The sequence below is a fragment of the Alternaria metachromatica genome, assembly GCF_023757995.1.
Source record: "Alternaria metachromatica strain BMP 0045 chromosome Unknown scaffold_13, whole genome shotgun sequence".
Lineage (NCBI taxonomy): Eukaryota > Fungi > Ascomycota > Dothideomycetes > Pleosporales > Pleosporaceae > Alternaria > Alternaria metachromatica.
The window spans coordinates 839,161-866,546 of NW_026055504.1; the positions used below are offsets into that span (position 1 = coordinate 839,161).

The 27,386-nt window shown below is 53.9% G+C and overlaps 7 protein-coding genes across 7 annotated transcripts; 5 read left to right on the forward strand and 2 right to left on the reverse strand.

Moving 5' to 3' along the window:
* Nucleotides 1-243: 243 nt before the first annotated feature.
* J4E83_006293 (uncharacterized protein) lies at nucleotides 244-728 on the forward strand (the record flags this gene model as incomplete). The annotated part of the gene is given in 2 exon segments (XM_049333207.1): nucleotides 244-248; nucleotides 266-728. The coding sequence occupies 2 exon segments, from the start codon at nucleotides 244-246 to the stop codon at nucleotides 726-728; spliced, it is 468 nt and encodes a 155-aa protein (XP_049187897.1).
* A 1,748-nt stretch (nucleotides 729-2,476) lies between these two features.
* On the forward strand, nucleotides 2,477-5,599 carry J4E83_006294 (uncharacterized protein; the record flags this gene model as incomplete). Its single annotated transcript, XM_049333208.1, has 1 exon — nucleotides 2,477-5,599. The coding sequence occupies one exon, from the start codon at nucleotides 2,477-2,479 to the stop codon at nucleotides 5,597-5,599; it is 3,123 nt and encodes a 1,040-aa protein (XP_049187898.1).
* A 952-nt stretch (nucleotides 5,600-6,551) lies between these two features.
* J4E83_006295 (uncharacterized protein) lies at nucleotides 6,552-8,060 on the forward strand (the record flags this gene model as incomplete). The annotated part of the gene is made up of 1 exon (XM_049333209.1): nucleotides 6,552-8,060. One exon carries the CDS (start codon nucleotides 6,552-6,554, stop codon nucleotides 8,058-8,060), a length of 1,509 nt encoding a protein of 502 aa, XP_049187899.1.
* Nucleotides 8,061-10,759: 2,699 nt separating this feature from the next.
* On the forward strand, nucleotides 10,760-15,386 carry J4E83_006296 (uncharacterized protein; the record flags this gene model as incomplete). The annotated part of the gene is made up of 2 exons (XM_049333210.1): nucleotides 10,760-11,563; nucleotides 11,613-15,386. 2 exons carry the CDS (start codon nucleotides 10,760-10,762, stop codon nucleotides 15,384-15,386), a joined length of 4,578 nt encoding a protein of 1,525 aa, XP_049187900.1.
* A 977-nt stretch (nucleotides 15,387-16,363) lies between these two features.
* J4E83_006297 (uncharacterized protein) lies at nucleotides 16,364-17,641 on the reverse strand (the record flags this gene model as incomplete). The annotated part of the gene is given in 2 exon segments (XM_049333211.1): nucleotides 16,364-17,616; nucleotides 17,635-17,641. 2 exon segments carry the CDS (start codon nucleotides 17,639-17,641, stop codon nucleotides 16,364-16,366), a joined length of 1,260 nt encoding a protein of 419 aa, XP_049187901.1.
* A 2,037-nt stretch (nucleotides 17,642-19,678) lies between these two features.
* On the forward strand, nucleotides 19,679-23,415 carry J4E83_006298 (uncharacterized protein; the record flags this gene model as incomplete). Its single annotated transcript, XM_049333212.1, has 2 exons — nucleotides 19,679-19,684; nucleotides 19,912-23,415. 2 exons carry the CDS (start codon nucleotides 19,679-19,681, stop codon nucleotides 23,413-23,415), a joined length of 3,510 nt encoding a protein of 1,169 aa, XP_049187902.1.
* Nucleotides 23,416-25,427: 2,012 nt separating this feature from the next.
* On the reverse strand, nucleotides 25,428-26,377 carry J4E83_006299 (uncharacterized protein; the record flags this gene model as incomplete). Its single annotated transcript, XM_049333213.1, has 2 exons — nucleotides 25,428-25,941; nucleotides 26,370-26,377. The coding sequence occupies 2 exons, from the start codon at nucleotides 26,375-26,377 to the stop codon at nucleotides 25,428-25,430; spliced, it is 522 nt and encodes a 173-aa protein (XP_049187903.1).
* Nucleotides 26,378-27,386: the final 1,009 nt, after the last annotated feature.

Here is a 27,386-nt window from a genome sequence, read left to right on the forward strand (position 1 = left end):
GCAACATCAAAACAGCAACATTGGTGGCCCTAAATTACACAAGATTCAGTAGACATGGTACCGAGCGTCGCTCAGCCATCGCTAGCCTCCATACCAATCAGCTTTACGGTCGACTTCGAGAGGAGTGGCTCTTTTCCATCACAGAGTCCAAGCCAGCCCCGGGACCCACGGACAACGAGCAGGGAAAGGTTGCGTACGGCGTTATCGAAGAAGTTCTTCGACTGATATATCGGGCAATGCCATATGCGGTGCGAGGTACTTACAGTTCGATCCATCGCCGCTTGGATGGCCTCGAGCTCCCGTTTCACTCCGCCCGCGTTGCCTACGAAAACGGCGATGTCGAGACTTTGGTAGCAATCAGAGAAGCCATCAGGGGAGAATGGGTCAAATTACAACCCCGGCTGTCGCGCGAAGCATCTGCCATCTCGCAGTCAATCTACGACGTGTTCAAGACTAGGGATATCGCAGAACTGCCCGAGTCAAATCCACGCGTCGTGCCATCAGAGACTAAGACGTCAAGTCCCGTTTCTACGATGGATGAGCTAATGGACTGGGACTGGTCGGAAGTTAAATGCGGGGTCCCCAAGCACGGTGAACCTGGCGTTACCATTAAGGAGGATAGTTGGAGGATCTACATTTACAAGGGCGGTAAAATGTGGACGCGTCTGAAGACACCGCAGGCGGTACGCGAAGCAAAGGGACGAGGCAGAGGCGATGGCATACTTTGAAGGCACTTCAGATTGTGTGCGTTGGTAGCAACGAGGCATTACCGTGCATGTGAGCAGCTCGCTTATGATTGGCGGTTATGACACGCGACGCAATACCACTTGTAGAATTATCTCGCATCAGATGAGAGATGAACGATTGGGAAAGGAGTGGACGAGAAGTGAGAGAAAGAGAGGACACCGGACAGATACAGAGAGGTTTGCATGTTTAGTTACCATCGTACACATCAGGGGAAGAGTGGCGTTGTGGAGATTGCGGTATCTTTAGGTGGAGTGTTCACTGAGTAGAGTGACAAGCGGACAGGAGCAATGACAGCATAGCAGCAAGTCATATGCGGGACGAAATCTCGTTTGTGGGGCACAAGATCCTGTTGTTGGACGACTTGCCGCTCCAAAGCGGTCTAACAGTGTAGCTGAGACAAGCCATCATAATTCCAGCCGCAATGTGGCTGGCACACGGGTCCAAGGTCAAGTCCACTTTCCCTGAATGCCCATGTGCCGACAAAAATCTTGGTGGGGGGAAGAAAGGCGGTTATCGGCAGGCGCCTTGAGTGATTTGCATGGTGAAATACGATCTTGAGCGGCGCAGCGTGCCTGGCGAGAACTGGTTTGCGGCACGACGATCGTCGATGTTATCGGTTATTTTTGGGCTTCATCTCGCTTTCGCAACTGCTGGCCATGCCTTGTGACGCAGCGGCAGAGCAGCAGGTTTTGAGGGAGATTTGGAGTTGCAGAGAGATGAGGGTCGCGACTGGTTGTTAGTAGTTGGCCGTGCCTTGTTCATGCGCATCCGGCAGAATGCCATGGCTTTCGCCAAAGTCGATGATTCCCATGTGCGCTCGGAGAGACTAGGCTCGGTTTCACCCGGCACGCCGCAACGAAATACGAGTAAGCATACGCCAAGCCGTCTCTCGCGACTAATCCTTCACATGCGGCGGTCGTCTGTTGCGAGCGCCGAAGCTTGTTGGGAGGTGACTGATGGCTCTGCATGGCCAAATGGCTTACTGTCGACGCTGACATAGGCGACCCGTGGCTGAAGTGGACTGCAGGCCGGGTTGAAGATCTTGGCTCGAAAAGCTTCGCATGTCATTGCCTGTACTAGCACCGGGTCTGCTGGAACGAGACAGGCGCAGACAGCAGCTTTACCGATTGGGACAGAGGGGCGGCATGTGTCAGCGAAGACAAAGGGTTGTGCATGCGGGCTGTTCATGGCAGAATAGCAGAGTTTTGATATCAATATCTTCACGTCGAAGAGGCATGTTGTGACAGTAGTCGCGGTGCTGTGGTGATGGAGGGGTCCATTCATTATTATCACGCCCGCCCTTCCGCTCCTAATCTGCCCTACTCCCTCCGGCACCCGCGGATTCTCTCATACGGCCAGGCACGATCTAGAGCGAAGGACTCCCCTAGCATCTACGTCACGCTTGCGCACGGTCGGTGTTGTGCACAAGCTCGGCGCTAGGAAGGGCTTGTCAGTGAAACGCAGCCATCTTGTACCGAAAACTGGGGGGTCACGTCATAGCCCATTCACCCTCGCATCGGCATACACGCCAGGCGCCCTTGCCAGCCACAGTATACTAAACCTCGCGTCTCCCGGCCTTGCTAGCATATCCATAGCAATTCTTTTTTCCTCCCCCAGGAACACCTTCCATTCCCCCCAGCAGCAGCACTCCCCCGCGTCTGCTTGCCCCCACTTGCGCTCAGGTAGTCTAACCACGCACACACGGGCAACGCTCTCGCACCACCCCGCCATGAGTTCCCTCAAGAGAGCGCTTGACAAGCTCAAGCCGCACCATGGGTCCTCGGCCTCAGACGACGAGAAGAGCGGCGTCAAGTCGCCCTCGTCCGTCAATTGCCGCGCACAGTCGCCCGTCGCGTCGCCGCGCTCTTCCGTCACCCTGGGCGGCTCGCGAGCAAGCGGCGAACATAAGCGCGCCGATGTTGCCTCGCCCACCGATAGCAGGACCAGCATCGACCAGCCCCGCAACTCCCTCAGCGGCATCCTCCACCGCCGCACCGAGAGCCCGAGCCGCACCGGTACCGACAAGACCAACAAGACCAACCGCTCCGGCTCTATCTCGCACAGCCCCATGCGAGCTGTCAAGGAGAAGCTGCACATTGGCAACGACTCGAGCGACGAAGATGCCCCCCTCAACCGCGAGGGCGAGCCCATGTCCCGCGGCCAGCTGCGCAAGCACGAGAAGCAGGCCCAGCAGGAAGAGCGCCACAAGCAGAACATGGAGAAGGAGCAAGAGCTCGAGCGCAGAAGGAAGGAGATGGAAGACCAGGCATTGGCTGAGCTGACTCCCGAGCAACGCTCCAAGTACGGTGTCATCGACCCCAACTCCTACGCTGGCGAGTGGAAGCATGAGCCCCGCCACAGGATCCAGGACTTCTCCGCAAAGGATGTTGGCAAGGAGGTTGTCTTCCGCGCCCGCATCCACCACCTCAGGAAGATGAGCTCCAAGTTCGTCTTCCTGATGTTCCGCCAGCAGCTCGCTACCATTCAGGGTGTTCTCTTGGAGCACGCGGATATCTCCAAGTATATGTTGTACTGGGCTGAGCACCTGGACGCCGAGACCATCGTCCTGGTCAAGGGTATCCTTCAGGAGCCCAAGGCCAAGCAGGGCGAGGTCCTTGGAGCAACCATCCATGACGTCGAGGTTTCGGTACACGCCCTCCACGTCGAGGCCGCCGTCACCGACCACCTGCCCTTCAACGTCAACGAAGCCGAGGTCTCACAGGCTGAGGTCGACGCTGAGCTTGCGAATGCAGACCACAAGGAGGGACACACCCGCGTCAAGATTGCGGATCGTACACGCTTGAACAACCGCGTTATCGATCTGAGGACAACAGCTTCACAGGGTATTTTCCGCATCCAGTCTGGTATCTGCAGGCTCTTCCGTAACCAGCTAGATTCGGAAGGCTTCATCGAAATCCACACCCCAAAGCTTCAGGGCGGTGCTACCGAGTCGGGTGCCAGTGTGTTCAAGATCGACTACTTTGGTCGTGGCGCCTTCCTTGCTCAGAGTCCCCAATTGGCCAAGCAGATGGCCATCTCTGCAGACTTTGGCAAAGTGTACGAAATCGGTGCCGTCTTCCGTGCTGAGAACAGTAACACGTACCGTCATTTGACTGAGTACACTGGTCTGGATCTGGAGATGCAGATCGACGAGCACTACCACGAGGTCCTCCGCGTGCTGGACCGCACTTTCAAGGCCATTTTCAAGGGTATCTACGACCAATACCGTCCCGAGATTGAGGTCATCAAGAAGCACTTCCCTCACGAGGACTTGGTCTGGCTGGACCAGACACCCATCATTCCCTTCGCCGACGGTGTTCGCATGCTGAACGAGTCTGGCTGGAGGGACGATGATGGCAATGAGCTTGACGTGAACGAAGACCTGGGTACCAGGGATGAGGTTCAGCTCGGTCGTGTCATCAAGCAGAAGCTTGGAACCGACTACTACATTCTAGACAAGTTCCCCGCGAACGCGCGCCCATTCTACGCCATGAACGACCCGAACGACCCTACCGTCACCAACTCCTTCGATATCTTCTGCAGAGGACAGGAGATTCTCAGTGGTGGCCAGCGTATCCACGACTCCACCTTGCTGCTGGACAAGATGCGCAAGCTCAAGGTCGATCCCGGTTCGATGGAAGACTACATCCAGGGCTTCCAATGGGGAGCACCGCCCCACGGTGGTGGTGGTATCGGTCTCGAGCGTATTCTCATGTTGATGATGAACCTCGGAAACATTCGCCATGCTTCCATGTTCCCTCGCGACCCGAAGAGTCTGCCAGAGCGGCCAGTCATCAAGCAGCTGCGTCATCCTGAGGCCAGCACCATGCACCCACCATGGGAAGGACAAGATCGTGCGGTCGCCAAGATCGATCTCCAGCCCATCGAGAAGCTCATCGCCAACTACGGTGATGCCACCAACACCTCCTGGTTGGAGCCTCGCACCGAGATCTGGCGCGACGAAAACACCGGTGCGGCTGTCGGCTTCGTACCTCAAGACGGCTTCGCCATCACTGTCGGTGACCCTCTTTGCCACGAGTCTCAATACCTCAAGACCATGGCTGGTTACCTCAAGTACATCAAGAAGGAGCGCAACCTCAAGCCACTGTGGCTTCTTGTAGGACACGCCACCGAGGAGGTGCTTGCAACCAAGTTCAACTGGCGCACATTCTCCGTCACTGGAGAGCAGCGTGTAGACCCTGTCCACAACCCTGCGGACAAGGACTCTGACGTGCAGCGCAAGATCCGCCACGCGGAGAAGGAGGGTGTCAAGATTAGCGATTATGCCCTCGGCACACCACCACCACCAGATGTCAAGGCTAAGGTCGATGCTCGTGTAGCGGATTGGCTGAACAACCGCAAGGGCAAGCAGGTCCATTTGACCAACATTCACCCATGGCAAGACGAGGAGCATCGCCAATACCACATCGCCTACACACCCGACGGCACTATCGCTGCCTTTGTCGCCATGGCGCAGCTTTCACCTGACCACGGCTGGCAAGTCAAGTACTCTCTCGACTTCCCCGGCGCACCCGGTGGCTCAATCGAGTACATTGTCACACACGCTCTCAAGCAAGTCGCTGCTAGCGGCGCAACCAGCGTCACCTTTGGTGGTGGTGCTAGCTCCAAGTTCAGCCCAGGACACAACGTCAAAGGCACTCGCGTCAAGGTGCTCAGCCGCGCCTACCACGCCATTGCGACCGAACTCAAGCTCACCAACAAGACTGAGTTCCGTGAGAAGCTGGGTGCAGTCGACGACCCAAGCTACATTTGCTACCCGCCCCACGGGCTGGGCCCTATGGCGGTCAAGGCCATCTTGAACTTCTTCTCTGACGATGACGACAACAACTAAGTAACATGTTGGTGGACGATATACACGCTAGGATAACGATACATTGATGGATGATCGAAGGCATGATACCACAAGGCGTTTGCTGTATGAGTAGACGGTACCTTTTACCTGTTTGACTCTTTTAGGGACATTTGTAGCGGGAGGACGTTCTTAGGTAGATAGCGATGTTTCTTAATCTAATACCCTCTGAAATATCTTACTTTCTTCATGTGATAACATGGTGACTCTCGCAGCTGTCGTAAGCTTTCGTAAGCTTTTCATATATCCAAAGGTCAATTTAGACATGACCGCAGGATCTCTGTGCTACCTTCGGCGCGTTTCGAGTACATCCGACGTGACACCGCGTAAGCTACATACGGCAGGCACGTCGGTAAGTCTCAGGTTCCACCACCTCACACTTCACAGCCGTTCTTCAAACACCGAAACATCAGCATCCATCATCAACGCACAACACTCGGACAAGATGCTATTCGATCGGCTACTGCGCAGACTTGGCGTCGCGCTCCCGATGACGATGGACCAGGTCGCGGGGAACATTCGGCGCACTAGAGGAAGGCGGGGTCAAGCGCCCGGCTTGGAAACCTTCGGACCTTCGACACGGCTAGAGAAGATGGTTTTCGGGGCCGTGCGATTGGCTAGAGGAGGGTTTTTGGAGAGGGAGTCGAGACGGGTCTGACGTCTGTTGGTCGCGCGTTGGCGTCGGGAAAGCAACGCGCACGTGTGAAAACTACCACGGTTCGCGTTGACGAAAAGCCGACCTGCGACTATAAGAGGCCTGTTCCTAGACCTTTTGTACAAGAGGGTAAAAGCGAGTCAGTGTACTTTGTACGATAGAGTTTCGACAAGAGTACGTTGGGCTCGGTGCTATTGCTAGAGCGTTTCTCTTACCGGATAAAGAGCCAAGCTCTTCTCTTGACCGACCTTCTGGCTTTCGACAGACACGACGCTCAAGATGTTTCTTACGACGCTTCTGATCACGCCGTGGTCTATCCTACTCCTTCCGGTCATCTTCTACATCTTGCCTTACCTCCGCAACTGGCAGATCCGCGACATCCCCTCTCCGTTCCCAGCCGCTTGGACGAACCTCTGGCTCTTGGCTCAATGCAGGCGCGGGAAACGCTATCTCGCCGTTCATGAGGCACACAAGAAGTACGGAAAGCTTGTTCGTATTCAGCCGCATCACGTCAGTATTGCGGATGCGGACGCTATCCCGCAGATCTACGGTCACGGTAATGGGTTCCTGAAGAGCGAGTACTACGATGCTTTTGTGTCGATAAGACGGGGGCTGTTCAATACGAGGGATCGTGCCGAGCATACGAGGAAGAGGAAGACGGTTTCTCATACGTTTTCTGCGAAGAGTGTATTGCAGTTTGAGCAGTATATTCATCACAACCTGGAAGAGTTGCAGAAACAGTGGGATCGCAGAGCGGCAAGCGTTCAAGAGAAAAGAGGATGGTATCATATGGATGCGCTCCACTGGTTTAACTACCTCGCTTTCGATGTCATTGGTGATCTGGCATTTGGCGAGCCGTTCGGTATGCTGGCGAAGGGAAAAGATGAAGCCGAGGTCAGCAAGGGAGGACAGATCACGTATGCGCCTGCTATCGAGGTGTTGAACCGCCGAGGTGAAGTCAGTGGCACCATCGGATGTTTCCCCGCCATAAAGCCCTACGCAAAGTACTTCCCGGACCCCTTCTTCAGCCAAGGCATGAAAGCGATCGAGAACCTCGCCGGAATAGCCATCGCCCGCGTCAACGCCCGTCTCGAGAAACCATCCGACCGCGTCGACCTCCTCGCCCGCCTAATGGAAGGCCGCGACGAAAGCGGCCAGAAGCTCGGCCGCGAAGAACTCACTGCCGAAGCCCTCACCCAACTCATCGCCGGCTCAGATACCACATCCAACACTTCCTGTGCTCTTCTCTACCACTGCCTCCAGCACCCAGATGTAGTCCAAAAGCTGCAAAAAGAACTCGACGACGCGCTCCCAGATGCAGATGCCGTTCCAAACTACGCCCAAGTCAAAGATCTACCTTACCTCGACGCGGTCATCAAAGAAACAATGCGCATCCACAGTACCTCCTCTCTCGGTCTCCCCCGCTTGATCCCCCCTGGCCCCGGTATCACACTCCTTGGCCACCACTTCCCCCAAGGCACCGTCCTCTCCGTCCCCGCATACACGATCCACCACTCCACGGAGATCTGGGGCGAAGACGCCGACGTGTTCCGACCTGAGCGCTGGGAAAACGTGACCGAGCAGCAGAAAGCGGCGTTCATTCCGTTCAGCTATGGGCCCAGGGCTTGTGTGGGCAGGAATGTGGCGGAGATGGAGTTGGCGTTGATCGTGGGCACGGTGTTTAGGAGATATGAGTTTGAGATTAGGCAGGGTGAGATGGAGACTAGGGAGGGGTTTTTGAGGAAGCCGTTGGGGTTGGAGGTGGGGATGAGGAGGAGGGTGTTTTGAGTGAGTGACAGGCGGTACGTTTGATGAAGATTGTGTGGAGAAAGAGAATGGAGGGGCGTTCTCTGTGATGAATCATGGAGACGCAAAACTTGGCTTTAGGTTATGTTAACATTTCGCTAGATTACTAAAAGATATACATGATGAATGAAAGAAGCTGATACCTCAGTATGCTCCATGATGCCGTACAGATGCAGTAAGATATGCACTAAGGGAACTTTACCAACTTCCCTTAGGAACATGACCAGAAGCCCGTCTCATCAACCGAACCGTATAAACACCCCCAAACCCCTCTTTCAGAACCTCGTCTACCTGGGCTTAACAATTCTGCCTGATTGATTATCGACATTTTTAAGAGTAGCTGTATGCTGTCTTCGCCTCTGCTTATCATAGTCATCCTTCTCCCACTCGTCAGGGCCATCTTTCTTATTTTTCCTGAGCTTCGCAGCTTCCCTCGCCGCTATGCAAATAATTATAGTTATAAGATAGATGCAGAATTATTGTCATATCTAACAGTGTATGAAGTTCTTAATATGGAGAGAATCACTATGGCTACATTTTGCAAGATATTGTACCCTCCTCCTAGGCTGGCAATTGATACAGGAGGCTTCAATCAGCCGGAATCACAGAACAAGTCGTGGATACCTCGTGCGGTTTTCCATTTCCCTGTTGTGATGCCGCCCTACATTGACTAAGTACGTCAAACAGTGTCCCTTGTCGGCAGAATAAGGGAGAGTGATGGTCCATGGTCACAAAAGGAGATACGTCTCTTTAGAGACTATAGGAGGGGATGTATTGTAATGGGAGTGACATATTGCTATATTGAATGAGAGATATACATACATAATGAGTGATTGTAGCCATGTTGTGCACCTTCCCTCCGCAAGATAGTGAAGACATAAGAGAGTGTTGCCGTCCGTTCCAGTAGAATATCAAAGTCAGCCGAAAAGTCCATAGAAAACATCCTTGTCGTCGATCTAGCAGAAGTATAATGAGACCCCGAATCATCAAACACCGTCAAAGATATCCCAGATCCTGTCCTGTAGAGATCCCCTCTACCTGTATTTGTGAATCTTCCCCATTTTCTCGTTCATCTCCGCAGTGCTCATCGTACTTCTCGGATTGCGATCTTCGCGTTCGGCATCTCGCTGGAATTTATCGAGCTGCGCACTTCTCTGGAGAGCGCAGGGGCCGCAGATTGCCGCTACCCTGATAGGAAGTTCTATGGCTTCCCCGGTCGTGCAGTCGCAGTTACCGTAATAATTATGCGTGAGACATGTGAATACTTGGTGGTCGTAGTCGGCAGCGTGGCATCCACAAGCGTATCTTTCAAAATAGTAATAACATCGTCCTCGGGCTTGCGGAGGCGGGAGAATCTGCTGCAGGGTCGCAGTTGGTTGTGCCATGATGATGGCGCTGGGGGTTATGCGTAGGATTGTATATTTATTCGTTCTTGAGTTCGACGCGAAATCTGCTTGGGGTGGTAATCGGCGACAGGGTATGACTTCAGTACTGTGTGATTGCTGTATCGTCGCCGTGAGAAGAGATTTCTGGGTTGTGGTAATGAGGGAGCCATCATGGTTCCGTTTACCAGAATTTATACTGGTGATGACTGGTAGAAGAGTCTTAAAGGTGTCGTAGTCAGAAGGGCAGTCAAGGACACCTCGTGAGCTTTGCTGTTGGGAAAACGCTTCAGTGATGACTATATGAAGCACAAGTACCACTTTTCCGTGGATCTGAGTCGAAATTCGGGCTATGAGTACATAAAGATGACATGGTGTTGATAGTGCTAGGTATGACTGCGATGAACGATGACGATGACGAAACCTTGGAATGATATATAGGGTAAGTGCGTCTGTTAATCAAAGAAATGGATCGGTAAGTACAATGCCTTTGTGATTCGCAATCAATGAGAAGGAACTTGTGTATTCAGAATAGAAGAGTGGAGATCATTGGAACGGACGAAGACATATTGCAAGAAAAAACTTCATTCCATGTCTGAAAGTCAGTAGAAGAAGTAGGTGAAGAAGACAGGGGGGTTTGAAACGGTATATACGACCCATGAAGTAGACCGCATGAGCATCCGTAACTCTGATTGAGATGTTAGAGCAATAAAAAAGAGTGGAATCAACCTCGAGGGTATGTAGTTGTGCTCGCCGCGATTTGGTGGAGGCAGCTCTTGTAGCGTCGAGACGACGATTTGCTCATCCGCCAAGAACACGTGTGCAAAGAGGGCTAGTGAACGTAGCAGCTCAGTTAGATCTGCGTCATTGTCAAGTTCTCTAATCTTTTCGTCCCCATGTAGGCTGCTTGCGACGAGTGCCATCACCACCATATGGAAATGACGTATTCAGTTCATGTCACTCCAAATCTGCTGTATCGGCGCGTGGTTATCGAAAACGAACAGCTGAGATATTCCTCCTCCGACCACTCGGCTTCATAAGCTTCGCGGCTGTTCCATACTGATTTGTTTCACGTTCTCATCGTCGGTGAAGTGGGCCGCAGTGACGATTAGTGAAGCGCGGAAGTGCGCGCCTCCACATATTTCGCGCACAGACCAGCGCTTACTCTTAGCGGCCATTGTCGCGAACTCCCGGCATGTACGCGTATCGCCGACAAAGAAGCTGAGCCAACACCGCTCAACCCTCGACCGCCATCTATCCGTCGCCAACTCGGAAGCAGCATCGCCTGCGTCGCCTAACATGGCGCCCAACGAGCTCGCCGATGTAGCGGCTGACGCCTCGTCGGGCGGCTCCTTCACCCTGTTGAAGCAGCAGCTCGAGCTCGACTTCAGTTTTGCACCGCGCCGCGTCAAGGGCCTCACCACGCTCGACATCCAGCCGGACAAAGCGCATCTGCGGGATATCACGCTGAACTGCCGGCAGCTGAGGCCGACGAGCATCAAGATCGAAGGAGAAAAAGCCGCCTTTAGTTATTCGAACCTCCACCAGCGCCTGACGCTATATCCCGGCACCGGTCTCGAACAATATCACTACGCGAAAGAGCGGATTGCGCGACATACACAGGGCGCAGAAGATGAGCTGGTCATTACCGTGCCTGACAAGGTCAAGATCCGGGAAGTGAAGCCCTCAGAGGCTGGCATGACCGACGACGCTCAAGGTACTTTTTATGCGCCTATGAAGCTGGAGATCGAATACGAACTGGACGACTTTCGGGACGCGCTGCAATTTGTCGGAGTCGAGGATGGAGATGCCCGGTACCCACATGCTTACACGCGCAACTCGTCCTTTCCCGGTGCGGCCTCGTGTCTTTTTCCGTGCATAGACGACGGCGAAACGCGGTGTCTGTTCGATGTGTCCATCCGCTATCCGCGAACGCTGGGAGATGCGCTCAGCAAATCGAGTGCGCAGGTGCAGGCGCAAGCACAGGGAGTGGAAAAGGCGGATAGTGTTATGCTGGATGCGGATGACGATCAGGTGGACTTGTCCGAGGAAGAAAAAGCCATGGAGATGCAAGTCATCTGCTCCGGTACCCTTACAGACGATGTGAGTATTGATTTATTTTATTTAGCGCGTCCGATGCTGACCTTCATAGATTCTCGATCCCGCCGACTCTTCACGAAAGACAGCCAGCTTTTCGTGCGATACCCTCGTGCTCCCACAGCATATCGGCTTCGTAATCGGTCCCTTCGAACATGTCGATCTCTCGGAATATCGCGACACACTAGATGACGAGCGCTTGGGAGAGAATGCCATCAAAGTTCACGCGTTTTGTTTGCCAGGGAAGGAGAATGAGGTCAGGAACAGCGCCATGATGCTAGCCCGAGCTCTCGACACCTTCACCGAGCGCTTCCAGAGTTATGCATTTGGCAACTCCTACAAGCTGGCATTCGTAGACGATTTGGAATGGGACACTGCGCACACAGCCTCATTCTCTATCTGTAGCTCTCGCCTGCTCTTTCCGGAGACTGTATGGGAGCCACTGGAGCACACGACCAGGGTCTTGGTGCATGCAGTAGCCAGCCAGTGGATAGGCGTTGACGTGATTGCACACAACCCGGAAGATCACTGGATCATCGTTGGTGGATCGTGGTTCATGGCTGAGCTCTACCTCCGAGAGCTTTTCGGTCGAAACGACTGGCGGTTCCGTCAAAAGGTGATGGTCGACCGAGTCATTCAGATGGACCGCAAGCGCCCGTCGTTACAGCAGCTCGGATACGTCTTACAACTGGATCCTGGAGAGGTCGAGTTTATGGAGCTGAAATCGCTCATGGTACTCTCTATCCTCCACAACCGTCTGGTAAAACAGAGCGGGAAGAATGGTGTCGATAGGTGTCTGTACCGAATGCTTTTCAATGCTCGTCAGGGCAAGTACGCCAACGGCGCCATCGCTACAGACGATTTCCTCGATATCTGTGAGAAGGTTGGACATCAGAAGCTGGAATCCTTCTTCCAGCAATGGATCGTAGGGGCTGGATGCCCTACTTTTCACTGCGTACCTTCGTTCAACAAGAAGAAGCAAGTGGTACAACTTACTATCAAGCAGCTACAGGCTGACTCGTCCATTACGAACATCGACAGCGGTCTCGCCGCGGATGACTTCATGCGCGAAGCGAAAGAGAAGTCTCGCGACTTGCGGTCAGCGACAGGATACCCCACCTTCGTTGGCCCGATGACTATTCGGATTCACGAAGCTGACGGAACACCCTACGAACACATCGTCGATATCAATTCGAACAACGTCAAAGTAGAAATTCCGTACAACACCAAATACAAACGACTCAAGAGAAATCGATTGAACAAGGAGCGCATGGCTGCTGCCGCGGGCCTTGATGCTTCGGGCGAGACTCAAGAGGATGTCACCTTCTACATGCTGGGAGACCTATTCACGTCTCCCCAGGAACACGATGAATGGCGACTAGACGATTGGCCACCAGAAGACGAGGCCAAGCAAGAGGGGGAGGCTTACGAGTGGATTCGAGTCGATGCAGACTTTGAATGGATATGTCGGACCAACATCGAGGACATGCCGTCATACATGTACGTCTCGCAGTTGCAGCAAGACAAGGATGTCGTTGCACAAGCAGAGTCGATACAGTTTCTCGCCAACAAGGAAGGTCATAAGCTGATCTCTACTTTCTTGGTCAAGACGCTGATGGACAACCGATACTTCCACGGCATACGGACCATGGCCGCTAATGTTTTGGCTCAGAGTGCACTGAAGCGAACAGAGTGGGTTGGCCTGTTCCATCTGCAGAAGGCTTTCCGCGAGCTTTTCTGCTTACCCAACTCACCCATGACTCGCTCGAATGACTTCTCCGATCGCAGCATGTATCTGATACAATGCGCTATCCCCAAAGCCATTGCCAAAATCAAGGGCGAAGATGGCAGATCACCACTAGAAGCGAAGCGCTTCTTGCTCGATCTTGTTCGATACAACGACAACCGCGGAAACGATTACAGCGACGACCATTATATTTCTACCCTGATGCGCTGTCTCGCGGAGACACTCACAAAAACTACAGCCAGTGCCGACCTTAGTCACGAAGAATGGGCTCAAGAGCAGGATTTCACAAGCAAAGCCATCGGAGAGCTCACCCGACACCAGAGACTTGACGAGTGGATTCCTACCTACCAGAACGTTTACACAACCACCGCCCTTGACTGTGCGCTGAAGTTGGTCATGAGTCGCGTCACCCCGTTCAAGCCAACCGAATTTCTCCAGTACGCCCAGCTGGGAAATGCAGACAACGTACGCTTAAAAGCTTGGGAGTGCTTGATTCGGCTCGGCATGATCCGGAAGGATACAATCTTGAGATTCCTCATGCACGAGATTCGGTCCGATCCTTCGCCGTACTTCAGAAAGCAGCTGCTGCGTATCTTTGGCATTGCGATTGGACAAATCGCTACTGGAGACGTCTGGGCGCCGGAGAAGGCTGCGGACACTTCAGCAGGCACACTTATGATCGAGAACGAAGCCAGTAATGCTGAGCGTGCATCAGCTCTCGCCCGGCAGAACCTTAATGGGGCTCTGAGAGGGTTGAAGAGCGACATGCAGGGCAACCAGACCCTGCGTATGGTCCTGGAAGAAGCTCTGAAGTCGAAAGTACTGTCTACGAACGACATGTCTGAGCTTTTGGACATCTGCGACATGATCTTCGATAACCAGAAGTCCAACAAGCTGCGTATCAAACTGTCTATGCCACGCTATTGGAAGGTGGAGCATATTGGAAAGGCATCAGTGGTCTTCAAAAAGACCAATAAGTTTAGATGGAGATCGAGGACGCTTCCAAAGGAAGAGAAGAAGGAGGATAAAGACGACAAGAAGGAAAAGGCGCCTGTTCCACCTGCGGCACTACCTACACCACAACCCACAAGAGATACCGCTGCTCCGGCTCCGAAATCAGCACTGCCGAAGCTGTCGCTCAAGATCGGAGGACCGAAGAAGCAGTCTACTGCATCTACACCGGCAACTGCGGACTCTACACAGGGCTTACAGAGAAGCCACTCTATAGTGTTCTCACCCACTGTCTATCACTCACCATCCCCTGCACCAGTGTCCAAACCTGCATCTCCAGCGCCAGTGCAAACGCCAGTACCAGCACCACCGCCCCCGCCCCCTGCCGCTCCAGCCGCAACAGATTCGCGTTCATCGACTCCAGAAGTGCCGCTGATGCAGCCGTCAAAGAAGATAGCCGCCCCAGCAGCGACCCCCAAGCCAGCGACTCCAGCACCAGCTCCGGTTCAAGCTCCCACCGCTGCTCCTGCTCCAGTCACCAAGACTCCGGTTCCGCCACCCAAGGTCCCTACTCCAGCTCCTGCGCCTGCCCAAGCGAAGCCAACACCAGCGGTCATCAAGGTACCAAAGCCTATGGCTACACCGCCTGCTATCGCATCACCGGTTCCTCTGCCGGCGCCCAAGCTTAAGATCAGGACCAAGACCGCTTCCGGCTCCACTGTGCCATCAAGGCCCTCCAGCGCAGCTCCATCACCACGTCCTAGTGCCGCTCCTTCACCTCGGCCAAGCGCAGCCCCTGCTCCGTCACGACCTGCTGCGACCAACCCTCCATCCGTGGCCAGACCTGTAATCAAGCAAAAGAGGAGCAAGATCGTCAAGCTGCGAATCGCACCCAAAAGGCTGGCAGGCTTTCTCGCTGGAGAGAACAAGAAACGTAAGATGGTTACTGGAAACGGGGACGACGATAGGCCATCTAAGCGACAGAGCTTCGAGCCGAGTAGTATGTCAAACGGCAACGGCACTGCTAAGAGCGGTCTCGTTAGCGTGGACAGGGGTGGTAGCAGTGGGCCAAGACTGCTGCTCAAGATGAGGGTAGGAAAGGCCAACTTGCCAGGCGAGAAGAAACGATGAGATCGAGACGAAAAGGTTTTCAGAAAGAGACAAGGCCGATAGCAATGGCCGTGACGAGGTATCGAGGATAACACAACATGCATTTCTAAGGTGTTTAACGGACGGGCATCTCTTTCCCCCACAGCGAAATATGGTTTAAGGAAAAGGAGGGTCAAGGCCGCTGCATGCATGCATATGGGATCAAACAGCATTCAGCGATGGCGTTATTTGTAGTGTGATTTCACATGGGTGGTGGGAATGGGACATTCAGGTGGATACCCCCTTTGCTGACTTTAACGAGTATACATGCCTTCATCGGGCTTTGTATTGTTAGACCGCCTAGAGTGAGAATGCATAATTTACACGTGTATGATTTGGATTGAACAGTGAATTGATTAATGGTGGGTATTGATAGTGAAGAAACGCTCGCTAGAGAGCGAAATACCAGAGTATCCTGTAGTGATGTGTACGCCGAATGAAAGGGGTATCTACCATTACACCCTGCCTGAAATCTATACTTGGTAATGAAATGATCTCGCTGTGATATTAGGATCCTCGCCAGAAGAGTTTCTTCACGGATCGTACGCCGGATTGGAAGACTGATTCGCTAATGGGGGCTGGAGCTGGTGTTTTGTGTGCAATGGTTGGGAAGACTTCTTCCGCAGGTTCGGGACTCAATTGTGTTGATTTGGATCCCACTTGTGGTGAAGAAGGTTGGGCGCTCGCAGTTGCGCCTTTTGTAGATCCAAGTACTGTCGTTGCCGTCGCTTTCTTCGCAGATCCGGACAACGTCTTCGCAGTCTTCTCCACGACCGTAATTGTATCCATATCATATGCAGCATGCGGGAAACCACCCTCTCTCCCGGCTTCCGTCTTGCGATGTTTGGCATGTGGCAGCGTAGATTTCTTAGTCGGAGCCCAAGGAGTGCGCTTCCTTTTGTTCTTGGATCCGGGAGGACGGCCTCTCTTTCTTGGCACTAGGATGGGAATTTAGTGGGCTAGTCGGAGGAGGGTGTTTCGACGGTCTCACCCTTGATCTCAGCATCGCTTCCTGGTGGGTCTTTGGCTTCGACGTCTTGATCGGACTCTGCATCGCCCATGACGGAGTCTGCATCGTCGTCCTGGACAGGCGGCTTGGCAACCATAGATGCCGTGGGTATGATGTCGTGTTTGTCGTCTTCAGAAATATCGGAGCCGAATTGAGAACCTGCAGTTTCAGGCACTTCCTTGTATGCTTTGTCGCTGGCTTCCTCTACCATCCCGCCGCATACAAGACATAGTATGTCCACGTCCCACTTGCGTTTGGGTTTCCCGCCGCGCCTCTCTAATATTGTCAGGCGGGCCTTGTTGTCTTGCGCCTTGATTCTTGCATCCAAGGTGGTGGAGGCTTGAACTTGGCTAGGTCGGCCCCGCTTCTTCAATTGCGGTGCTGCGTCTTGGATCGCTCGCTTCTTGAGACAGTCCGCATGAAGCCACTCTGAACATTGTGGGCATTGTAGAAGAAGCTCGTCCGGATTGCAGGGCTTCTTGTCGATGCAGTACGTTTTCATTTTGCTCAATTGGCTGTTGGCGCGCTTTGTAATGTCGTAGCTCTGGCGGAAGAATAGCTGATCTGTCTTGAGGTCGAGACTTTCCGGGTCGTCGTCCCAATACACCACATCCGCGGATGAATCCACTGACAAAGCGTCGATGATATCCATGTGATTGCTGACTATCAGCTCGCTGTCGCCATGATGCGCTTGTCGTCCACCTGGTATGTCCTCGGGCCGGTATGCCCAGTACACTCTGAGAAAGACATGCTCGGGATCTCCGCCGCGAACTTCGAGAACTTTGGCGATCCAATGCTCAATTGAGCCGGGACCTTCTGCGATCTTGTCTTCTTCGCTCTTCTTCACAAAGATCATCTGACCTACTTCGAACTCCTCGCCGTTCACAGTGAACCTCCGGTAGCGCCGCATGGCCTCCCAGTACAGCGCAGGCTTTATCTTTACGTGTAGCTCAGGTAGTTGCGTCTCGGGATATGGATTTGGCTGCGTGGTTTCCGCGTCCAAAGGCGCGTCAAACTCGCTGACGTGCCCATCATTGACAGCGCCCTGCTTCGATTTTGCCGGTTTGCTTGGCTTCTTCTGTTTCCTGACAGTGACGGCTGTAATCTTGAAGCTGAGATCTTTGTCTACCGTCGACCAGTCAATCCTTCGTTTCTTCACACCGTTGGGTTGGGGTGTTGAGCCATTGGATGTGGGCTTCTCGTCTGCGACTTTGCGCTTACGTGCCATTATAGCGAATGAGCTTTGGAGGGTGGAGGGTGAAGGCGGGAGGATGGAGGTTTGGCGTTGGTGGTGTGGTGACTGTGATGCGCTGGTGCGTGCTCGGTGCGGGCAGCACTGACTGTCTGACTGTGACGCGGGATATTAAGCGAGGGTACTGTGCGGTGCGAGCGGAACGATGGAGAAGTGGGCGAGTTGGGTTGTTATCCGAAATGCAGTATCAAACTGAAGTTGACATGCTACAGCTCGACGCGTCTGGCACCGAGTGGAGCAAGCGATCAGTCGCGCCCGCGTTGTCAGCTGCCATCACGCTACCGCGCCGTGAGAACGCTATGCCCAAAGCATCATATCACGTGAACCTCTATCGTCTCCGTCACGACATCCTCGCCAAGCGCATTGGCAAGGCGAGACGGTAGTCATGAACACAAGGACTGTCTTGACGAATATCCGCGAGCCATTCCGGCAGCTTCCCCTCATCTGCCATGCGGACTGCCGGCTCAAAACGAATTATTGAATAATACCAAAGTAGACAGTCTCAGCCTTGATTTACACAACGCCACGATGGGCGATCACGTTCGTCACTCAATCGATGATGCATGCCAACATCAACCTTTGGCACCGTTGTCTGACATGGCATTGTGGTACAACATACGACGCGACGCGCCGGTTACTCGGAGTGCTCGGCTAGGATGGCATGCAGGTAAGATCTGTATGCCCGGTCAGCGCATCTGACAAACCTCTGTTAAGGAAAGAACAGCTGGGTACCCCAGATTCCGTGGGCCGCGTTCCGGCCGCTATTGCCAACACATGGATTTGGCAGAAACGGCCAAGATGCACTGCCACAGCATCATCGTTACCCAGAACAGGAGAAGTCCGTGCCGAGTGACCGAAGACAGGTGGGCGGCCGCCAATTTAGTCTAGTACGGGGCCTCTAGATGCGCTGGGAATACGACCAAGGGCCAATGAATAAGCGTGCAGTGGCCATTGAGGTCTCCGGGAGGATTGTGGATATGGAACACGCGGCCATGCGTTGATGTCGATGAAGGAGCGCGCTGCCGTCTGCGCGGATATGGAAGAAGTCGCAATGGAATACGAATCTGTCAGCCGGTAGATGGATCGTCCAGCGCGCGGCGATCTCCAAAGACCAGAACCCTTTCGCAGGTTCGCGTCATAGGCACGCTAATCCCTGCCGCGTGCCCAGAAATTCCTCCACAAGTCTAAGTCCACCACGGACCTCAGATATACGTACTACGCCTACCGCTCTTTCGCTCCTTGTAGTTTCCATGATTGCTGTCCTCCTCCGCCTCTACACACATCTCTAATCCTGTGCTCTCGTCGCTCGTTCCCGAAGAAGCTCTAGTCGCTGCGCCGTAACATTCCGCGAGCCGGTGTACCCGTGGCTTGCACGCCTGGTTCCGTACCGACAACGCGCCCGTAGAGCACCTGCATTGTGCACCGCATAGAGGAGAGACCTTCCACTTGTACTAATACCGCCACTCGTTGCTGCCATGGGTCGTCCAAAGAGAGGTAAATAATGCGCCGGCTACAAAACGGCGTCCCTCGCTCCCTTGACGGCAGTGCCCGTCGTTAGAAGAACATTCACTAATGTTGCGCCCGGTTCGCCCCTTCACAGTTCTGTCGTTTATGTCACAATGGGGTGGTTCCAACCAGAATACCTTGCAAAAGAACCCTCCGTCCGCCGGACCGTCTCCGGGCCCCGCGTCCCCCGCTCCGCCTTCACCCTCGACGAAGCAACCCGTCAGCTCAGCCAACTTTGCACAGTCGGCCACCGCTCTCGACTCGTATAACAGCGAGCGCCCTCCCTCCCGCGCGACCCAACGCGAGCGCAGCGACTCGCGAGCCTCGGTCCGTCCCATGTCCATGATCCAGACATACCAGCCGCCCGTCATGGAAGTAAGCCAGGACACGCTGCCCGAGCTGCAGCGCATCTTCACCTTCCTGAACAGCCACTCGAACAAGCTGTACCAGGAGGGCTACTTCCTCAAGTTCCACGACACCGACACCCGTACGTCAGCCCTGTAGGCCATGCCTGTCTGTGATACTAACGGCAATGCAGGTGGCCGTCCCGCGCCAGATCGGAGATGGCAGGAGTACTTTGTCCAGCTCGTGGGCACCATCCTCTCCCTCTGGGATGCGAGCGCGTTAGACCAGGCTGGGGGTGACGCCGAGGTGTTGCCCACGTTCATCAACCTGACGGACGCTGCGATCCACATGGTATGTCCGCTCACGCCCTCACTATGACCTCACTGACCCCGCAGATCCCCTCCATGACCCTCAAAGACGGAAAGAAGCTCGACAACATCCTCAGCGTGTCCACGGCCGCGAGCAACAAATACCTCTTCCACTTCGATTCCTACCACGCGCTTACGCAATGGACCGCCGGCATCCGCCTCGCCATGTTCGAACACACGACCCTGTCGGAAGCGTACACGGGTGCGCTGATCGCTGGCAAGGGCAAGACGCTGAACAACATCCGCATGATATTGGACCGACAGTGCGCAAAGTACGAGGACTGGGTGCGCGTTCGGTTTGGCGCGGGCACTCCGTGGCGCCGCTGCTGGTGTGTCGTCTCTCCGCCAGATGAGAAGGAATACCTCAAGATGCAGAAGCTGCAGAAGAAGGGCAACGCTTACGAGCGACCGCCGATACTCAAAGGCGACATCAAGTTCTACGATACCAAGAAGGTCACCAAGAAAACGAAGGCCATCGCCACGGTCAAGGACGCCTACTCGTGCTACGCCATCTACCCACAGTCGAAGCCGCTCATCGACCAATCTACATTGGTGAAGATCGAGGGCAAGATTACAATCCACTCGACGCCAGAGAGCACAACAGAAGGATTCGTCTTTGTTATGCCGGAGTCGCGTCCCGCTATCTCAGGATTTGAGATTATGCTCCAGTACCTTTTCCCCGTGTTCGATACATTCTCACTATACGGACGCCCAAAGAAGTTGATTGCAGACGTTCTAGACACCCGCGGTTTGATGTTCGCTATGCCCTCCGACAGGCGCTACGGATACTTGGAGATGTGGGACGTGGTGGGCTTGATCAACACCGAGGGCAGCGACAAGTGGTCAGAGCGCCACTGGAGGAAGCAATTGAAGGACCTCACATCCACAAGAATGGTGACTGCGAACCAAGACGCAGAATCCATCTACAGTCGCGCCAGCCGCAGGAACACCGTCAGCCGGGCAGGCTTCACACCTCGTAACCTGCGATTTGAAGACCAAGGCTCCATTCGTTCCAGCCCGTCCACACGCGCGTCATCTCCTACACGCAAGTTCCCAGACTTTGAAGTGCAAGCGCCGCGTCGCGTCGGAACAGCTCCCGCAGCAAACCCATTCGGTACCCCACGCCATCAGCGATCTGTGTCAGAGCAAGTCAACGGACGCAACGAGAACAATCCATCTAGATTCACGCGAGAGGAGACGCCATACGAAGACGAGCGACCGCCGACGCCTCCCCAGCATCGTATACTCAACGGTTCGTCGAACGGGGCGGTCCAGCCTTATGATTCGTCTGCGTCAGATTACGACGAGAGCCCCATCAAGGAGCCACAGAACCTTCCACCGCCGCCTGCAGATCTGTCTGCTCCACCGCAAGGTTATGTCGACCTCCCTCCGACCCAGGAGCACGCTGCCAATCAGAAGCCACCCATTCGTCCCAACATGCCCATGGCAAAGCCAAACCCTGCAGTCGACTCTGCCACGCTCCAGCAAATGGCTGACGCTTCACATGGATCGTTCCCAGGGGGTGTAGCTGCCGCTGGCGCAGTCGGTGCTTGGAGAAATCAGGACACCATACAGAGCAGACGCAGTGGTGACTACAACGCGTACGGTGATCAGGGGCAATCGATGTATCTTGGCGTCAACTCAAGGCCGCCTCCAACGAACCAAAACTCTGGGAACCGCCTGTCTACCATTCCCGCATCACCATACGTCGAGCATTCCGAGTTCGTCGACTCTCCCACAGGCTACCAGCCGACAGCTCCATCGGTCCCAGAACATAGTGAGTTGCCGCCACAGCCCCCCAGTCACGAGCTCCCTTATCGTCCGCACCCCGAAAGCGGCGGCATACCCCGTAAACCAGTACCAGGTCGGTCTCCCCTAGCCTCGCAAGAGGATGACACCCTTTCGACCAGTAGCTCAAGACTCGACAGTTTACGAGAGGACGTAATCGACCCTGAAGCTCTCGACGCTTTCAACATCACACAGCCCACTCTGAATCGTCAGCCAAGCGGATCAAGTAGTTTCTACGACGATGATGCCATATCGACTTCCACGCCAGACTATGCCAGCATCGCCGAAGAGGAACCTGCGCCTCCTCCACGAAGATTGCCTGAACGACGCACCGATCGACCAAGAAGCGGTGTTCTGACCATGATTGGAGATCCAAACGTAAAGCTTCCCTCAGATGAAGATCCACATGGCTACAAGTCTGTTCTGGACCCAGCACAGGCGCCTGCAGCTGTTCCCAGTATTGACTTTGGCCCGACGTACGCGCTGGACTTTGACGGCAAGCGTCCGGGCACCAGTGGAACCATGACACAGATGCTGCACGATAACAGCGCGTCGCGGTCCAAAGAGAACCTTGCGACTACCCCGAATGAACAGCACCGACTGTCTTATATCTCCGGTGCAGGGTCACCTAACCAACCCATGCATGCGCGCAGTGGTTCGAACTCTCCGCAGATCTCGGATTCACGACAAGTCGCATGGCAACCGGCTGCAGCCTCACCACAGCAGCCGGACAGGACAAGGCTGGATCCTGAAGACTGGGTGATGCATCGTGCGGCGCATCAGCAGCAGCCTATAATGTATGGACATGGCAGGAGCAAATCACACACCCCACCTCCTTTCGGTCGCACGCATTCCGGAGATTGGACTCGTACGCACTCTGGAGATTGGAGTCATATTCAGCGGTCGCCTCAGGGTTCTCCAGGTCCTGCTCGTCCACCCAGTCGCCCTCTAAGCCGCGGTGCTGAGACACTGCTTAATCAACAACCTACTACTTTGTCTGCTCGCGAGCAGGAACAGGTGGCTCGCATGACAAACACTCCTCTTCTGGACCTTTCGCAGAACACCAAGAAAGTGCAAAAGGAGCCTCCGACAGGTCTTACAGGTTACATCGATTATCGCGAGAAGGAGAAGGCGGCTCACAAGGCCAATCGCCAGAGTTTTACACCGACTATGCAAGCTGAGATCGACCGACGCACCTTGCAGACCCAACAGCGCCAAATGATGGAGGTCCAGCAACGCCAGCAGATGATGATGCAACAGCAGATGCAGCAACAATATGCGATGGCTCAGAGCAACTATGCGCCGAGCATGATGGGTACTCCCAGTGTTATGGGCATGGGCACGCCAACCGGCATGGGTGCTCCGAGTGTAATGGGCGCACCGAGCATGATGGGTACCCCTAGTGTCATGGGCATGCCTACCGGGCCTGGTACACCGTCAGGTATCGTCGGAATGGCATACTCCACACCGAGCCAGATGCACCCCATGTATCAGCAGCAGCAGCAGCAGTACTTCCCCCAGCAGGCGCCAACCCCACAGATGAACATCCCTGGAGGTTGGGTCTCCCCAGCGCAAACACCGCAGAGCCAGTATTTCCCACAGCCGTCACCGCAAGGCTACGGCAACATGGCGCAGCAACAACAGCAGACTCCGCCCACGCAGGCTTACGGCGCAAGCTTCGACCAGGCGCAACAGGCAGCAAAGTACGCGCAGCAACAGCATCAGGGCCAGTACCGCCGTTAGATAGATGGGCTATTCGTTTAGAGAGTGTTGAGGTCATTCGGGATCGATTACAATTGGATTGAAGAGTATGAGACGAGATGCCGATGTTCACTGTATATATTTCACGTCTGCATCTTCTCGTACATAATACTAAGCATTGAGGGTGGGAGCTTTGGATTGGATTGCAGGCTCGCTCAGTATAGCATGGAGGTATTAATCGAGTTCTTGATGAATGAAAGCGCGTTTGATTGTTTGATTACTTGCTGTGTGTGAATCATTTCACCGTGCTAAGGCGACTGCCGCAAAGAATTCGGCAGATGATATGTTATTCTGCATCTTGTCCTTGTCCATCAAGTCACAGTATGTGGTCCATGCTACGTACTCGCTTCGTTTGACATGGAACAGCAGCTCGTCTTCAGGCAGCTCAACAGCCAAAACCTTTTTCAACAGAAGCCCGAAATCCCAGATCGTATCTCTATCCGAAGGATCTAATCCTGTGAAATTCCTTTCCCAACATAACCGACTACTTTCGTAATAGAGAGTGTCGAGAAGCGTTTCTTCTACAGACTTGTGATAATCTACTTCTAGGGAACCATATCTTTCGACTCCCACAAGAGCATACACCTTGTCTCGAATGTCCTCACATTCGTGATCACGGTACGTTTCAAGTAGGCTTGAAAAGGTAGCTCGGCTGTTCCTCTCCAGATCGGCGTATCTTTTCATTGCAGCAATTGAGATGGCCGAACTGCCAAGTATAAAGTGGTACAAAGGCGTGTCCACGTCGTTTTGGTCGGTGAGCCCAGCTTGTGTGGAGCGAGCGTCTAGATGGCTGTACAACTCGGAGAGCTTGAGCCACTCTAACATGCCAGGACCACAATGAATCTCTATGTGGCAAGCAAGCATGATCTCTTGAACGATCCACATACGGGACCAATATGTTCTCTTGCAAAACGATAATATGCTGCGGGCTATGTCGGTACTGTGGCCAAAAACATCGTTGTACAGCATAGGATTCCAGGTGCACTTCAAAAAGCGCAAGGCAAGATCGCTGTCGTCCTTCTCTTCGCCCAGCCAGACCAGAGCCTTCTCAGCCCCCTTATATATGGGTCCCATCATCTGCACTTGATGATTACGTTCATCAACATTTGACTGTTGTATACAGAGAGCATCGATCCAGAATGGCCCATGATTGCCATGAAGTTGCTGCTGATGTAGGAAGCTCCATAGATTCTCTCGGACTGGGATCTTGACGCCGTTGATTTCGATGTCATTGTACGCTATGTTGGGACCCCAGGTGTATGACAAGGCTTGGTAAGATGGCCGGTCGTCGTGATTGTAAGTCTGCATGGTGCATTCAATGATGCCTTCGTCATTTTTGGGTAGGAGCCTGAGTAGCCTGATCTCTTGGCTTGTGCGATCCACAGGGCACGATGCATAGAGGTCGCCCATCGGTCCTAGTTTCCGAACGACGGGAGAACTCGATGAGCTCTTCGTGGTTCACAGCGCGACTTTGCAGTTTGAGAGTGCTGGGAGTTGAAGAATAAGGGGTGAGATGGCTTTAGAGATATTACATAGATGGCTGCCTGGAGCGTCGCTACACCTGGTAGAGGGGAGGAGGCTGTGTCTCAGGACTCATGCTGACAAGGCTGAAATGCTCAGCTCTATGCATACCGAAGCGATCCAGTAGCAAGCAATAACTGGACACGGTCAGAGGCTGCTTGAGTGACAAGTCTTCTCATGGCAAACTCGAAACGACAGGCCTTATCGAACACATAACAACGCTCGCTAGAGTTCAGAATTCGATTCCAATGTTTTGATTCTTCGAATGCTTGGGATCGCAGTGATGATGAATGCAAGATACCTCGGGAAGACGAAGTGCGGGGCATCCCAAACGAGGCAGCTACCCCTCCATGCAGCTTTCACGCCGCTAACCCCATCCTACCTCCGTCTCCACACCAAACCCTGCATGAGGCTCGTCATAGTATCCATCGCTCACGACCCTCGGCCAACCTTGTTTCCATTTGGTTCCAAGCCTAACTCCGTCCGACGACATTGCCGTGAACGAGGATCGGTGTCTCGCTGCTGAAGTTCTTTACGTCCTCCATGACCTCCTTGGTGCCCTCACTCTGCAAAGCCTTTCCGACACTCTCAAGGCTGTCAAACTCCATGACGGTGCTGATGGCGTATGGACCGTCGGCGTTGAGCTCACTGACGGCGTAGGACTTGAGACCGTGGTCTTTCCAGTTCTTCATGGCGAGCGGCATGTGTGTCTTGAGGTAGTACTCCTTGTTAAAGGTGGAGCCCTCCTTGCGAGGGTAAAGGACGATAGCGGTGGCGCCAGACATGATGATGTATAGGTGGATGGTATCGGAGAGTTCTGTACGCTGTGAGTAAAAACCAACAGCAACTTGCAAGATGTACTGACTGTTGTAGATGCGATGCGCGGTGCTGAACAGCACTGACGTGGGAATTAGTGTCTTTATAGCTGCGCCCGCGCCTGGGATCGACTCAGTACCCCACTTCAAGATCCTTACATCCGCTTCGGTCCTGCTGTTTTGCACACCCGCCCGAGATTACTCGCAATCCCAGTCCGATCGGGCTTAGGATATATAACGTCGACTTTTGTCAGCATGCTGCTATCTTTCGACCACGATCCAGCTCCAGACACACGTTACTGGAGTTTGGCCGGATCTTCCCGAGTGGATATCCTCACATGCGTCGGAAGGGACCTTGAAGATAGATGGCTACTTGCCAAGCTAATCTACTACCAGACACTTAATTCGACATCGTCGCGTCCACCGCCAGCTGTGTCGTAACGTATAACTCCGGTACAATTACGAAGAATCTTCTGGTGTAATGGCCTCGAAGGTCCCCATCTCCCTATTGCCCTGGCGATTGCGCTCGATCAGGCTGTCCTTAATAACCACGACTGTTTGAGCGCCGGGCTCCTCCTCTACAGAAGGGAGTATGGGGACAGGCACATCGTCTTGCAGGCCAGATGACCTCACGTTTCCCCACACCCTTCCTCCGGTAGGCACCGCAGCCTTCGCCCATATGTACGCTGTTTTGTCCATTCCCCTCAGCCTGAGCCCAACGACTGTGTGCAGCTCTTTTGTAATCTTGGGCTGGACAACAACGCCTGGTCGCCATAGCTGGGTTTTCTGTGGATCCGAAAAATTCCGGATTGCAATACTCGTGCGATGGGCCATTACTGCTTCTTGTATAACGAGACCGGTACCGGAATGTACAAAACGTCGAGGCAGTATGCTGTTAACCACGCGACCTTCTTCTTCGTATGCACAATCCGTCAATCTGAATCGGAGTGCGGGATCCAGCCCAACGATTGCGTCCGGGAACCTCCCGCAGTCGATGGTACACGACGAGCCCGACTCGAAGAAGAGCTGTATTGCGGGAAAGAACGTGTTCAACGTCCAGTAAATAATCTCTGGGAATAGTCAGCTCTGCCATCCTTTCGCACTACGCATTCGGTAGACGCGCTCTCGTTGATCAATTGACTAGCTAAATCGGTTTTGTCCAATGCCGCTGTGTGTTCCAGACTGACAGTCCGCGGTATGAAAGCGCCATAGTCCGTGGTAGAAACGGTTGTCGCATCCGATCCTTTTGCCTCGTCATCTTGCATGAGGACCTCGCTGAGCTGGTCCCGAGAGATCCAAAGTCTTGGGAAACCGCGGCGCTGTGCTTCTATGAGAAGGTTCTCTGTTGGGCATTGGTAATAGTCCATGCGGCGGAAGCAGCTCGTGTTACCGAGAGGACATCCGCCGGATAATGGATGCTTGTATAGTGGCCTTGAATTGCTATGACAAAAATGTAATTGATGCCCAGGTGTTTGTGGTTGCGATAGAGCTACGCAAAGATGTGCCCGAGAGTAGAGGTGTAGAAGCGCGCTTGCGTGCGCGCTGCGAATATGATGACTCCACTCTTATTGGAAGGAAGGAACTTGAGATGACCCACACTATGGAGAAAGACCGTCC